Source organism: Neoarius graeffei, chromosome 8, assembly GCF_027579695.1.
Source record: "Neoarius graeffei isolate fNeoGra1 chromosome 8, fNeoGra1.pri, whole genome shotgun sequence".
NCBI lineage: Eukaryota > Metazoa > Chordata > Actinopteri > Siluriformes > Ariidae > Neoarius > Neoarius graeffei.
This window is the reverse complement of record NC_083576.1, coordinates 12719754-12733269: the sequence shown is the minus strand read 5'-3', so window position 1 is coordinate 12733269 and position 13516 is coordinate 12719754. Positions and strand designations below refer to the sequence as shown.

Sequence of the window (13516 nt, the reverse complement as noted above, 5' to 3'; positions counted from 1 at the left end):
ATCAGATCTGAGCAATGGTTTAACATCGCTTTATAATGCAGCTGGAACCAAGTAATGTATGGTAAATAGTGCATAGTGTGCCACAGGCTTGTAGTACTCGAGTCCGACTCGTGCCCTAATTTTAAGGACTCGTAACTTGACTTGGACTCGTAAATTGGAGACGAGGACTCGGATTTTTTCTTTATTTTTTGTAACTTGACATACTAATTTGCAGGGATGAGAATGAAAAATATTTTAAAAGTCTGAAAAAACCGGGGCGGGGCCCATGGGGCTAATGATTTTTGGCTTTTTTTTTTTTTTTACCCCAAAACCATTAATTTTTTCAGCAAAAATTTGCAATTTGGAAATAAATTCCCCTTCTTGGTGGACTCCCAGGTGAAAATGATTAATATGGTACAAGAGACTTGTTTTTAATCAATTCACATTTGATGATTTCAAAAAAATCAATGCACCTTTTAATATAAACGAGCTCTACAGTATTATATTTCTGCATTTTAGCTATTCATGTCTTTGAATCCTCTAATCCTTTACAATGAAGTGCAAACCAGAAAAAAAGTTCCATCCTATAATTCTCTGAAGCTTTCTTCTGATGTTATCATGGTAGCAGGAGGTCTTGCATATTAAGCAGGCAACATTCAACATCACTTATCACTTCCCTTTCGACTGTTGTGTGGACTAACTAGGTTTTATCTGGACAGGATGTTGTGTAATGTAATACAGATACCATATGGTCAATTTGAAGATCGAGATGGTGATTTTTGAATTAAAGAACAGGCATGTACAATGGGCGTCTACATATTGGAAATTTTTTTTAAATCAAAAACTATAAGTTCATCCCAGCCTACAGTTTGGGCAAACGCTCCCGCACGGCACATGCCAGCAATTCCGTCCCCCTATGAAATGAGCAATAAGTAGGAGAGTTATACACGGTATCATACTTAAGGCCCAGTCACACAGCCAAAACTTACGATTTACGCATGAATTGCGCATAAATTTCGAGTCGTGCGTGATTCATCAGTGCTGTGTGTAATTCATAAGTTTTTTTCACGTGGAGCATCAGTAGTTGTCAGTGGATGTTCGACGAATCGGGTTTGTGCGCGATTCCAGGTTTTGAGCTGCTCAAAAATATTGATCACGCACAAGTATGCGCGATTGTGCGCCATTTAACGTAATTCGTGCGTCCTTTGCCGTAGTTCTGACGCGGACAATGCGCGACATGTGTGGACCGTTAGTGGTTGATCGCAAGAAATTTACCGCTACCGCGCACGTCGATGACTTTTCACTGACGAATAACGCACATATCACGCATGTCTCGCTGTAGTAACACGTACATTTCACTGATATCCACTGACAAAAAAACAGAAATTGTCCCTCTTTTGACCCTATGCGCTGATGTGCGTGATTTGTACGTAGTTCATGCGCAATTAATCGGTGATTTTCGACCACGCACACCCCCAAAAAATGGTCAATTTCTCCACTGACAATCACGCACAAGCCAACTTTATACGTGATTTATGCGTGATCGGCTGTGTGACTGGGCCTTTAAAATTTCATCAACTGAAAACTCCGGTCCTCGAGAAAAGAGATAAAAGCCCACCCACACTGAAAGCTGATTGGCTTATTTTGCTGAGTAACCCAATCAAGATGCTCTTTGTCTGGCATGCGCTACATGAATAGGCACACAGGCAGTGTTGCCAGATTGGGTGGTTTTAAGTGCATTTTGGCGGGTTTTGAACATATTTTAGGCTGGAAAACGTCAGCAGTATCTGGCAACACTGCACACAGTCTCCCTTGCGCACCCCCTCGCGCGCACACATTCTAAGATGCGTGATGCAGACCTTAATGTTGCGCGCACGCTCTTGCTCGCTTCTATCAATATGCAGGAGACTCCCGGAACTTCTGGGAGACTTGGGATGTCTGCGTTATAAAGTGACCACAGATCGTTAATCACCCCCCCCCCCCCCCAAAAAAAAAAAAAACCAAACAAAAAAAAGTTTCTCACCGGATTTACATCGATCTCAAAAACGATCATTTTGGTCTGAAAAAGTCGGAAATCTGCCAATCGGCGGAAAATTCTCATCCCTGTAATTTGGCATAAGATTTTATATCTGCATTAATTTTTATACTAATTTCGTGCAAGAGAATGCACATTCACCTGTTCATACGTCATGTTCAGGAACAAACTAACGTTAATGGTGCTAAAATGCCTGGACAGAACGCCCCTAGGATTGCCCGCTTTGCTTATAGAGGGCTACCACGTGACGTCACCGTACCGCGAGATTTTGTTAGGGCGCCATATTGGAAGACCTCAAGTACATACATACATACAATATAAAACAAACTACAAGCGAGAGAGAAGTGACACGATGGCTGATAATTCTGGTTATGTGAGTACATTACCAGCTGCAGAAAGGGCACGGTATGTGGAGAAACTGGCTGTGATTGATGGGTTTGACCCATATAAGACAAGACTCGCGGCAAGGGAGAATGGAAACATAAGGAGGACCTGACACCAATTCTGCCATCTGTTTGCTACCCAGACATTGTAAACTATTTGTTGTTTACACCCAGTGCCTACACTGCTGATGACTTGAAGGCCTACAAAGGGCTACAGGCTTACAATTATGTCGTTAGTGGCTTGGGTCGTGATATTACAGCTGTTGTTAAGAATAACCTACACATAGTTATGGCCAAGGTAATCTTGCTGATATTTATCTTTTAATAATATATCTTTTCAGTTGAAAAATTAATACTTTGTTACTATTAAGGTATCCATAATTTAGGTTAATTTATCCAAATTATACATATGTATTTATGATATATGCCTACACAACAACTATGCTTTATTTATATAATAGGAGGGAGAGCAAGCCCCAAACCATCCTAAATTATTATTATTATTATTAAATTGTAGAAGTCTGGGAGGCTTGCTCCTCATACAGTTATCAACTTGGGGCCAATTTAGCATGTTTTAAATCTGAATTTCTTGCGTTTGCTTACCTCAAAGTGTCCGAAGATCATGCACAGACTTATCCATTATATCCACAGTTTTTTGCCAAGTCTCTCACAGGTTTCTTTCAAGTCTACTGTTGGGCCAATAAATCATAAATAAAACAGCTCAGATTTGTTTAAGTCGTTTGCCACTCCACTTTATTCTCGTGGGTTCACATACCGCTGCCGTTATTTCCCCCTAATCACGAGTTTGTTGGTCTTCCAATATGGTGCAGGGTCTGTTTACTTCCGGTTTCGGGTGACGTCAGTGAAATCCCTCTATACAGACTTCTCGTGCAGTGGGAAAAAATGCTCTGCTGTGTGTTCCATATGTAGAAGAACTATCGAGGAGACGACGGGGACGACCTCGAACTTCAATCGTCATTTGGCAAGACTCCACCCAGAGAAGGAAGTGACACGCTATGTTCATTGCTCTGTTGATAGCGGGGCTTGCTTGCTGAACGATGAACTAGCTAGTGTTAACCCTCTCTCATGTTATTTGCCCTGTTGATAGTGGGCAGGGCTTGCTTGCTGAGCGATGAGCTAGTGTTAACCCTCTCATGTTATTTGCCCTGTTAATAGTGGGCGGGGCTTTGCGAGTGATGAACAAGCTTTTTATCTGTAGCCTGTTAAAGGACATGGGACATGAAACATAAATGCACGCTATATCAGTTTCTTTCCATTAAAAATATGAAATAATTGCATCAACAAATACAAAATTATCTATTAAATTCAGCAAAATCGTTATATTCATGATGATTATATGGCATTTCTGCTCGAGCTCCGATATGCATATTTTACAACCAGAAGAGCCGCCGTCACGTGATCATGTGTCACAAAAACTTTCGGGTACAGCACAAGCGGGTAGATGAATATGGAGAAGTGTGAATCGTGATGATGACGAATGCGACAAAATAGTTTTTGTGTCTTGGATGACAAGAAAATTGTTTCGTTTTTAGAGTGTTTAGCGTACATTGAACATCATGGTGTATTGCGACCTCCCAGTCAGTCAGACGTGCTGTCACTCCTGTTAGCAATGTAGCTAGGCTCAGCATGGCCAATGGTATTTTTTGGGGCTGTAGTTAGATGCGACCAAACTCTTCCGCGTTTTTCCTGTTTACATCGGTTTATATGACCAGTGATATGAAACAAAGTTCAGTTACACAAATTGAAACGTGGCGATTTTCTATGCTATGGAAAGTCCGCACTATAATGACAGGCGTACGAACACCTTCTGCGCGCTTCGGCAGCGCATTAATACCTTCACTCGGAGTTGTACCATTATTTTTTAGACAGGGCGGACGGACCAGGGCATTCGCCCGCCTGGCCGTGCCCGACGAGGAGCGCTCTCGGCCGGCTTGGGAGGCAGACGGCAGCCCCTCCTGGAAGTGTGGTTTTACCATGGGCCTCATGCGGTAAGGATTAGTATTATAATTTTGGGTGTATCAATTATTGATTATCATAATTCTGACTCGTTTCGCCATTTTGAATGTTTTCATCTCGGACTCTGGAAGCATTGTATCTCAATCAATCTCGAAAAATATATATAAAAAAAAAAAAACTAGCTTGCAACGGACTTTAGCTAGATCTATGATGAACTTTCAATGTATGATACAAAAATAATACTTCTTTCAACAGATCATTAGCCTTTGAGCAGAATTGTTTTTAACTTACCAGGAAGTGTTATCGAGCCGACCGCTTTCAGTTTCATGAGGGCTGAATGAACTCTCACTCTCAGAATCATCTGACCCGTCAGAGTAAAGACAAGATCCATGTTCATGTGAATTTCCAGCTATCGGTTCGAATTGATAGGGTCTAACTTCACATCTCTGTGAAACATCGGGAATGTCACTGTCGATGGTGTCCATTTCAGTAACCTGTTTACATTAGATTCCCAAGCGCTGGCTCCTTGAAAAGTTTGTGACGTCACGGGTCACGTGACCGCTTAGCTAATTAACGAATCATTGTTTTACGCTGATGTATAAAAAAGTTGAATAATGTGATGATTTTCACATTTTTGACGCCCTGCAGTGATTTACATGGCATTTCTTATGTCCTTTATACATAATTATACCCAGAAAAAAATCCATCTCCCATGTCCTTTAACTAAAATGGGGCAGTCGAGCAGTAACGTTAGTCCAACACAGTAGCAGAGACGGTTTCACATAAAGGCAGCAACAGCCACCGTCACATGGTGCGGTTGGAGTCTTGTTCTCGGACTCGACTCGAAATTTTCTTTAATGACTCGGACTTGAGGTTTAGTGACTTGACTATGGTACAACACTGGTGTGCCAAATATTTGACAATCCGCTTACAACAGAACGGTATGGTATTTAATTAAAAAAAAAAAACACCCGACAGCTTTCTGATGACTCAATCTGATTGGCTGTTGAGGTGGTATGCAGTATGACCAGCTGATTAACTTTTCGGTCCATATTCACAGCTTCTTTGTGTCTTCTGAAAATAAACCTATACCCTTCACGGACACTATTTTTCACCCATGAAGCATCTATCAAATTCCTTATCCCCGCCTCGATGCTTACCTGCGCCGCATGCTCACAGAAACTGTCGCAGATCTTTGCGAGTACGTTCGCGTCTGCTTCTTCATTAGTGGCAATGTCGATGCTGGCCACCCACTACAACATAACACAAAGAAAATTCACACATTATTTAAGTCACACATTTTTCAATTAGGGATATCACGGAGCTTCCTCAGTGCTGACTTTTTCTTAGTGCATTTCCATATTACCATTTTTTTTTAAAACAAATCTGAATTTCGCAACTCAACAACAGAACCTGGATGAAACCCACATTATATGTGACATCTTATCTTCGCAATATTTTGGAGATGAAAGAAAGCTACCCTTGTAATAATATCTCATCTCATTATCTCTAGCCGCTTTATCCTTCTACAGGGTCGCAGGTAAGCTGGAGCCTATCCCAGCTGACTACGGGCGAAAGGCGGGGTACACCCTGGACAAGTCGCCAGGTCATCACAGGGCTGACACATAGACACAGACAACCATTCACACTCACATTCACACCTACGGTCAATTTAGAGTCACCAGTTAACCTAACCTGCATGTCTTTGGACTGTGGGGGAAACCGGAGCACCCGGAGGAAACCCACGCGGACACGGGGAGAACATGCAAACTCCGCACAGAAAGGCCCTCGCCGGCCACGGGGCTCGAACCCGGACCTTCTTGCTGTGAGGCGACAGCGCTAACCACTACACCACCGTGCCGCCCTGTAATATCTATGAGTTGCAAATGAAAGACTGGCGTCAATGATCACCCCAAGGTCTTTTACTGCTGCACGTGAAGAAACAAAGGCCATCCAGAGTTACTAGGTTACGAGAACAAATTCTGAGTATGACACTTTTTTGCATAGTTCAAGAGAACAGACACTGTCTCAGTATAGTGGAACCTGACTGATGACACTGCAGCGAGCAGATGGTCAGTTTAGCCTCTTTGTCTGCTCCTTGGCTCTGGATTGTTGTTGATATTAAACCAGAATGGATGTAGATGGCCTTTTCTTGTGGTCTCTTTCGGAAAAAAAAGCGTTCTTTGAGAAAATGAGGCAGAAGGGAAAGTGAAAAATACAACAACAAAACGATAGTGAAAAATTATTGATGATAAACAGAAAAAAAAAAAAAAAAAAAAGGTTCCCTCCAAAGAACTGGCAACACTGCTTGTTTGTAATTAAGGCAGCTGGAAATGTAATCGACAGTATCTGTTTTAATGTTCCACAGAGTTTCAATTATAAAATTATACCCATCAACCCATAAGGAATAGTTGTAATACGGCTTACAGGCGTATTCTAACACTCTTACGGATTACTTGTTTTTCAGCCAAACATTTTTATTCCGCAAGTACTTCTTCCATGTGGTCACAGTGCACATGCAACAAGCAAAAGACAAATCGAACAGGAAACCATCACGTCACGCAGGCAGAGGGTCTCATTCGCAACATCTCGGCTATTATCGTGCCGCGACCAGGTTTGCTAGGTGCTTGAAAGCTCAGACTTGGATGTCATACTCGAAAGTCAAGCGGCCACGTTTTGCGCTATCGTGAGCTGAACAAAACAGCCATCCTGTTTTTCCAGTCGAGTCGTTTTGAAAAAGTATTCAACAAAGACAGACAGAGAAGCAAGAGGAACCCGGGCGAAAAGAACGAGGTACATCGGGAGGTTTCTTCCTGAATGGGTCGACCTGTTTAAAGGGCAGATTGTTAATTAGTTAAAAATGTTTTACTGTTCATCTGTGCATTCCATTTATAGATTCTTTTCAGTAAGTCAAGTGTACAATATACACACGCTTGTACATTCATATTGAGCTGAATTCTGAAAGAAATATCATGATTTAGAATTACGAATTACATGGACATGATCATGAACTTCACAGAGCAAATTATGTGGAAAAAAAGGTGCTCTTGAAGTTTTTCCTTGTCTGTTTTTCAATCTCCTTCTTTCGTGTTCTGCCTGAGGACAGGTTCGCTCTAACGGCTTCAGCCCTCAAAGCTTCTAGGGAAGAATTACAGTAGTGGTTTCCGGTTGCCTTCTCCTCTCAACCATTCACAATTTAGCCAGTTAGCCTAACCTGCATGTCTTTGGACTGTGCGGGAAACCGAAGCACCTGGAGGAAACCCACGCAGACACAGGGAGAACATGCAAACTCTACACAGAAAAGCCCCTGTTGGCCACTGGGCTCGACCCCAGAACCTTCTTGCTGTGAGGCGACAGTACTAACCACTACACATCACCTGTGCAAAGGCAAACTGCAGTATCTGCAGAATCACTGAATTGAGATAAATGGCAGTTTGCCTTGATTTGACATGGTAAATTTGCAGTTACTGCAAATTTCAAACACTCATAACTCAAAGCTAGAGCAAGGTAGAGCCACAGAACTTTCAGGCATACAGTAATTGAGTGGAATAACTTTTATTCTATACACGTTCACTGGATTTTGAGAAACAGAGCATTTTTAATTTTATTTTTAGCAAATTCAATGAATAAAAAATTTATACAAAAAAGTCTGACAAAAATAATATCTGCTTAGAATGCAAACAAACCGGCGAAATTTGTGAAAAATGCTATAATAAGGCCGTTATTAAAAAATGTTCTGTTTCCGGTCCACCGGCCGGGTGAGTGCCGTTTGTGCGGGTGAAATTTTTTTTTTAACGCCCGTTTTTCAACATTTTTTTAGGGCTCGTAAATCTAAACTCGAACTTGACATTTACGCATTCCCAGGGCTTTCCACTAAGGCTCATACTGCCTCTGTCGAGTGCGCGCGCACACTACTGCCTCTGCCGAGTGTGCGCACGCACACACCGCGTGTCGGGGCCGCGGATGAGTTACTCTCCCCTGATCAACGAAGTCTGCGGGGAATTTGTGGTTATTATCGGTACAAACAGCGCGAATCACAACTTAAATGAGTGCGGTTCAGTTTGACATTATTGTCAGTCTGTTAGATAAACATTTAATTTTATTAAAATCGAAAATTAATATTTAGAGCCTGTGGGCTACAAAAATAGTCATTAAAGTAGCCGGCTGGACTTGATTGTGTGGCCGCAGCCGGCGCTTGTGGAAAGCCCCGTCGAATCAGCTCTGCGCATGCGCCGTGCGGCACAAAAAAATGGCAGCCACCATGAAGGAAGGAGATCCGGAGTTTTCAAACATTTGCTTAAGTGTGAAATCGCAAAATGGTATTCTAGCGAACAACAAAATAGTAAAGATTCAGAAAAACAAATCATTCAGTGATCATTTTAATAGTGTAATTTCATCCGAACTAGGCCTAACGCTCGATTTAGAACTACAAAAAGTCCGTGTGTCGGACATTTTAAGCACCTTTGTAAAAGTTTTGCAAATGTTGCAGTCAGCATTTAAAAAGATAACGTTCTTGTACAAGTTTCAGTTAACTGTCATATTTTATTAAATGTGTCTGCTTTTGTAATAAAAAAAAAGTACTGAAAGAAAAAGCAAACGCAGCATTGCAGTTTCTTATCCATCCATATATAATAAAAAAAAAAAAAAAACCCCATCCCTCCCGACTGAATTTTTTTGCTCACCCGGTGGACAGGAAACGGATTTTTTTTTTAAGGATGGCCTAATACATAGGGCCAAATTACTCAATTCCGATTGGTCAATCAAGGAGGGCTTTTTTTCCCTTAACACAGGGACATATTTCTGAAATGCTATTGGCTGGTTTGTTGCTTGGTTACGGTTACAAAAATTAGCAAATTTTGTCGATAAAATGGCCGACTCTGCTGACTCAGCAGTGCCGCGTTTCGCTATATTTGATGAAGAAACGATAAACCAGTTGAAAGCTGCAAGCGAAAATACCATAAAAAAGTACGAATTTCTGGCTTTCCGTGTTTAAGAAACGGGCTGCAGAAAGACAAATAAACGACTCTCTAGTGGCATATGAATGCTGTGAATTAGACAAGGTGCTATTGCAGTTTTATGCAGAAGTGAGGAAAGAAAATGGGGAAAACTATGAACCAGACTCTCTGAAAGTAATGCAGGCTTTTGTAAAAGAAGTTCCAATAAAATGTTGTAAACCACTTTCAAAATCCTCGTGTCGCGTCGCCGTGTCATGATGAAAGATGCTTTAGAAACTGATCCAAACATGCAAGATAGTCTCGCGCCCTGATTGGTTCAGAAAACGTGAATGACAAATGTTGTGAACTTGAATGGCTTCCGAAGTATGAATTTGGCCCTGTATATTATAAACAAGCAATCGTATGGTTCCTCGTAAAATTAAGGATCAATTTCACCCGAGTCACGAATTTTCAAAACTTCAAAATCACTTGTGAAATTAATCCTTAATTTTACTCAGCCCCATACAATTACCTATACTACTAATAATAATTCTTGAAAAAAAAAAAAAAAAAGTTCTTACCATGAAATACTTTTATTCCGTATTTTTGGGGTTTTGTTTTCGAGTAGTTTTTATTTCGTCCTCGGTTAGTTCAGCAAGACACTCCGGCATTTTGTTTTGCTCTACCCATGGTATACGAGCTGATATCCTAGTAGCACAGTAGCCAATCAGAGCGCACGATTGCTCATATCCAGTGAATATGGATAGAATAATAGAATGCCTAAACTTCACAAAATATGCAGATACTGCAGTTTACCTTTGCACCGCCCTGTTTTTCAATACAGTATGCCTCAAAAACAATATACATGTTATTTACCAGCTGGGAGGGCCGTATGGTGAAATACCATGACCGAGGTCTTGAAAGTAGAGTGGGGTAATACGCCCCCATGGGGTAATACGCCCCCGGCCTGTTTTACCCAAAATAACCACCAGATGGCGCAAAGTTACAATTCTATTGTTGCTATGGACTGGCTTGACAACGGGGATATACAAATATCCACTGTGGATCGCATATCAGCAACGCAGTGGAGAGAAATCAAATTTCATGGTAAGTGATAATTTTCAGATATCAGTAAAACTGTATTTAGATAGCTGCTATTTCGTCAGATATCACAGCTGTGTATGTGGTATGAGTAGACAAGTCAGTACGTAAAAAAAAAAAAAAATACGTTAGGTATAAAAAGTGTAGTCTGTGGGGTAAAACGCCCCGGCGGGGTAAATGGAACCCCAGGGGGCATCGTTTCCTTTTATCATAATTACTGTATTTCATACATTTCTGAATAGCAGATACATAGTCTTTAATAACATCTCGCTTACCTGGTTGAGTAAAGCAAGTAATTTGAACTTAATATTAAAAATAATTGAAATTTAAAAAAAAATTGAAATTAAAATGCGAAATATAATAAAATAATGCATCTATTCATTAATTCAGGGATATTTTCTTGTTTCTTTCACATTATAGGCACTTTTGCTATCCAAACAGCTTTTTTTTGAGTGAGGGGGCCTATTGCCCCACCTCAGGGGGCCTTTTACCCCACGGGGGGGGTAAAAGGCCCCCTTGGCACAATGTTTGTTTTTGTTAAAAAAAAAAAATTAACTTTAGGCAAACTTTAGGTGGCATTATTGTTCATGTCACTGTTGTCAAAAACTATGTTTAAAACTAAACACATGGTTCATTTCAACTTGGAGAAAAACTGAATTTTCCTTAAGGGGGGCTTTTTCCCCCCCAATCTACTCTACTGAGCGAGGCTCTCTGGGCCGAGGTCAGTATTCAAGGCCGAGGTCACGGTATTTCACCATACGGACCGACCTTAAGCTGGTAAATAATACATTTATTTTTTTCTTTACCAAATTTTAACAGAAAACGAGAGCGCCCGAAAGGGAAAACCGAGCCGAGCCGCCATTTTGAATCCTCATTCACGGCTGTAATGCAAATGGCTTCCTCCTCGGTATACAAGTGCACTTCCATGGCAGGAAAAAAACTACATTTTGCCGCCTATGTAGTCCCCTATTTATACAAAATTGAGTCATTCAGGATTCAGCCATGTTTTTGCTCGGCGTTAGCAACAGTTAGAGGTTTTTAGCCTTCTCCTGAAATGTTTTATTTTATTTCTTCTTCCTCAGGGTAGTAAAACTCGCTTTCGCTGTGAACGCTGTCATTATCGCTATCCATGCTGTAAAATTAATGCTATGTTGAATCCTCATTCATGGCTGTAATGCAAATGGCTTCCTCCTCGGTATACAAGCGCACTTCCATGGCAGGAAAAAAAAACTACATTTTGCCGCCTATGTAGTCCCCTATTTATAGAGTCATTCAGGATTCAGCCATGTTTTTGCTTGACCAAAGTTATACAGTATTATGACCTTTATATTGCATAAATAAAGCCATTTGGTGAAACTTCGAAGAGATTGTACTGGTTTAACGTTTTTACTGAACATAATATTATGTATTAGGATAATATGGTCCAAAATAGGCCTCATTAACTAATGAGATCAAACTGTTAGCAAGTTAGAGGTTTTTTAGCTTTCTCCTGAAATGTTTTATTTTATTTCTTCTTCCTCAGGGTAGTAAAACTCGCTTTCGCTGTGAACACTGTCGTTATCGCTATCCATGCTGTAAAATTAATGCTATTTTGAATCCTCATTCACGGCTGTAATGCAAATGGCTTCCTCCTCGGTATACAAGTGCACTTCCATGGCAGGAAAAAAACTACATTTTGCCGCCTATGTAGTCCCCTATTTATACAAAATTGAGTCATTCAGGATTCAGCCATGTTTTTGCTCGGCGTTAGCAACAGTTACAGGTTTTTAGCCTTCTCCTGAAATGTTTCTTTTATTTCTTCTTCTTCCTCAGGGGAGTAAAACTCGCTTTCGCCGTGAAGACTAATGCTGGCAAAAGTTTACAAAAATTTTTTGATAATCTTATAAAAAAAAAAAAAAAAATGTTGACCAAAACAATGCTATGTTTGTTGTGAATGAGCGAGTCTCCAGAGGTCTGTAACCGGGTCTGTACTGTCGGATCCGGAACCACTCGGCAGCCAATCAGAGCGCAGGATTTGATGGGAACCGGACCGCGAAAAAAATAAACAGATGTCTTATTTTTTGTTTGCATTGATTTTTTTTTTTTTTGTGATAGGTTGACAGGTTGGGAATATATATTTTTTTTAAAAAAAGAAAAAAGCCTAGTTGTTACATTCAATATAAGTAAGAGCCTGAAAACATAAAATAGGAGTTTCTTGTTTATTCAACAAGTGTCAGTGATGCAGCGTTTCTGAATAATCCTCCCCTCAGTGTTTGTTCAAATGAATCTAATAAACACACGGCACAGCAGAAACCCGGAACACCGGTAACCCGGGTGAAGCGGCGGCGGTGGTGCTGCCGGAACTCGGGCTGCCACTCACTCACTCACTCACCCAGCCTCGGGATTTAAAATGGCGGACGCAGGTCGAGCCGAGCGCTCCTCTTCCTCCGTAAATCAGCACTCGGTTAGCGGAAACCGCAGCCATCACTTCCACTCGGTCTGTACACGGTGGGAGAGAGGAAGGAAGGAGAGAGAGACACTGAGACTGTGTGTGTGTGTGAGAGAGAGAGAGAGAGAGAGAGGTTCACTCTGGGGGGCGGATCATTAATTGGTGCTGTACCGCGTGATGATTGGTGCAGGGTGGGAGAGAGAGAGACACTGAGACTGAGTGAGAGAGAGAGAGAGGTTCACTCTGGGGGGCGGATCATTAATTGGCGCTGTACCGCGTGATGATTGGTGCAGGGTGGGAGAGAGAGAGACACTGAGACTGAGTGAGAGAGAGAGAGAGGTTCACTCTGGGGGGCGGATCATTAATTGGTGCTGTACCGCGTGATGATTGGTGCAGGGTGGCGCGTGCGAGGCGCAAAGGTGAAGTCATACTTAGAGGCCCTTCATATAATCCTTTTTTTATTCACCTTGTTATCCCGAGATAACGACATAATTAATTCAGGATCTCGAGAAAACAACACAACTAATTCGAGATCTCGAGAAAACAAAACTGTTATTTCGAGATCTCGAGAAAACAAAACGATTATTTCATGATCTCGAGTAAACAGCTGAGAAATGGTTCATTCAGGTGCGCCAAGAGACTTGTGATATGCTGACTTTGGGGCTATTTCTCATCCTGT

General features: G+C 41.3%; 1 protein-coding gene across 1 annotated transcript in view; it reads right to left on the bottom strand.

Annotated features, from left to right (window-relative positions):
- Window positions 1-12934, bottom strand: part of qdpra (quinoid dihydropteridine reductase a) — a 55488-nt gene extending 42554 nt beyond the window's left edge. The window contains exons 1-2 of the mRNA XM_060926838.1: window positions 12781-12934; window positions 5535-5627 (exon numbers count right to left, since the gene is read on the bottom strand). Coding sequence (XP_060782821.1) covers window positions 5535-5627; window positions 12781-12873 — 186 coding nt within the window. The 5' untranslated portion in view covers window positions 12874-12934. The remainder of the gene's footprint in view (window positions 1-5534; window positions 5628-12780) is intronic.
- Between the last annotated feature and the right edge of the window lie 582 nt (window positions 12935-13516).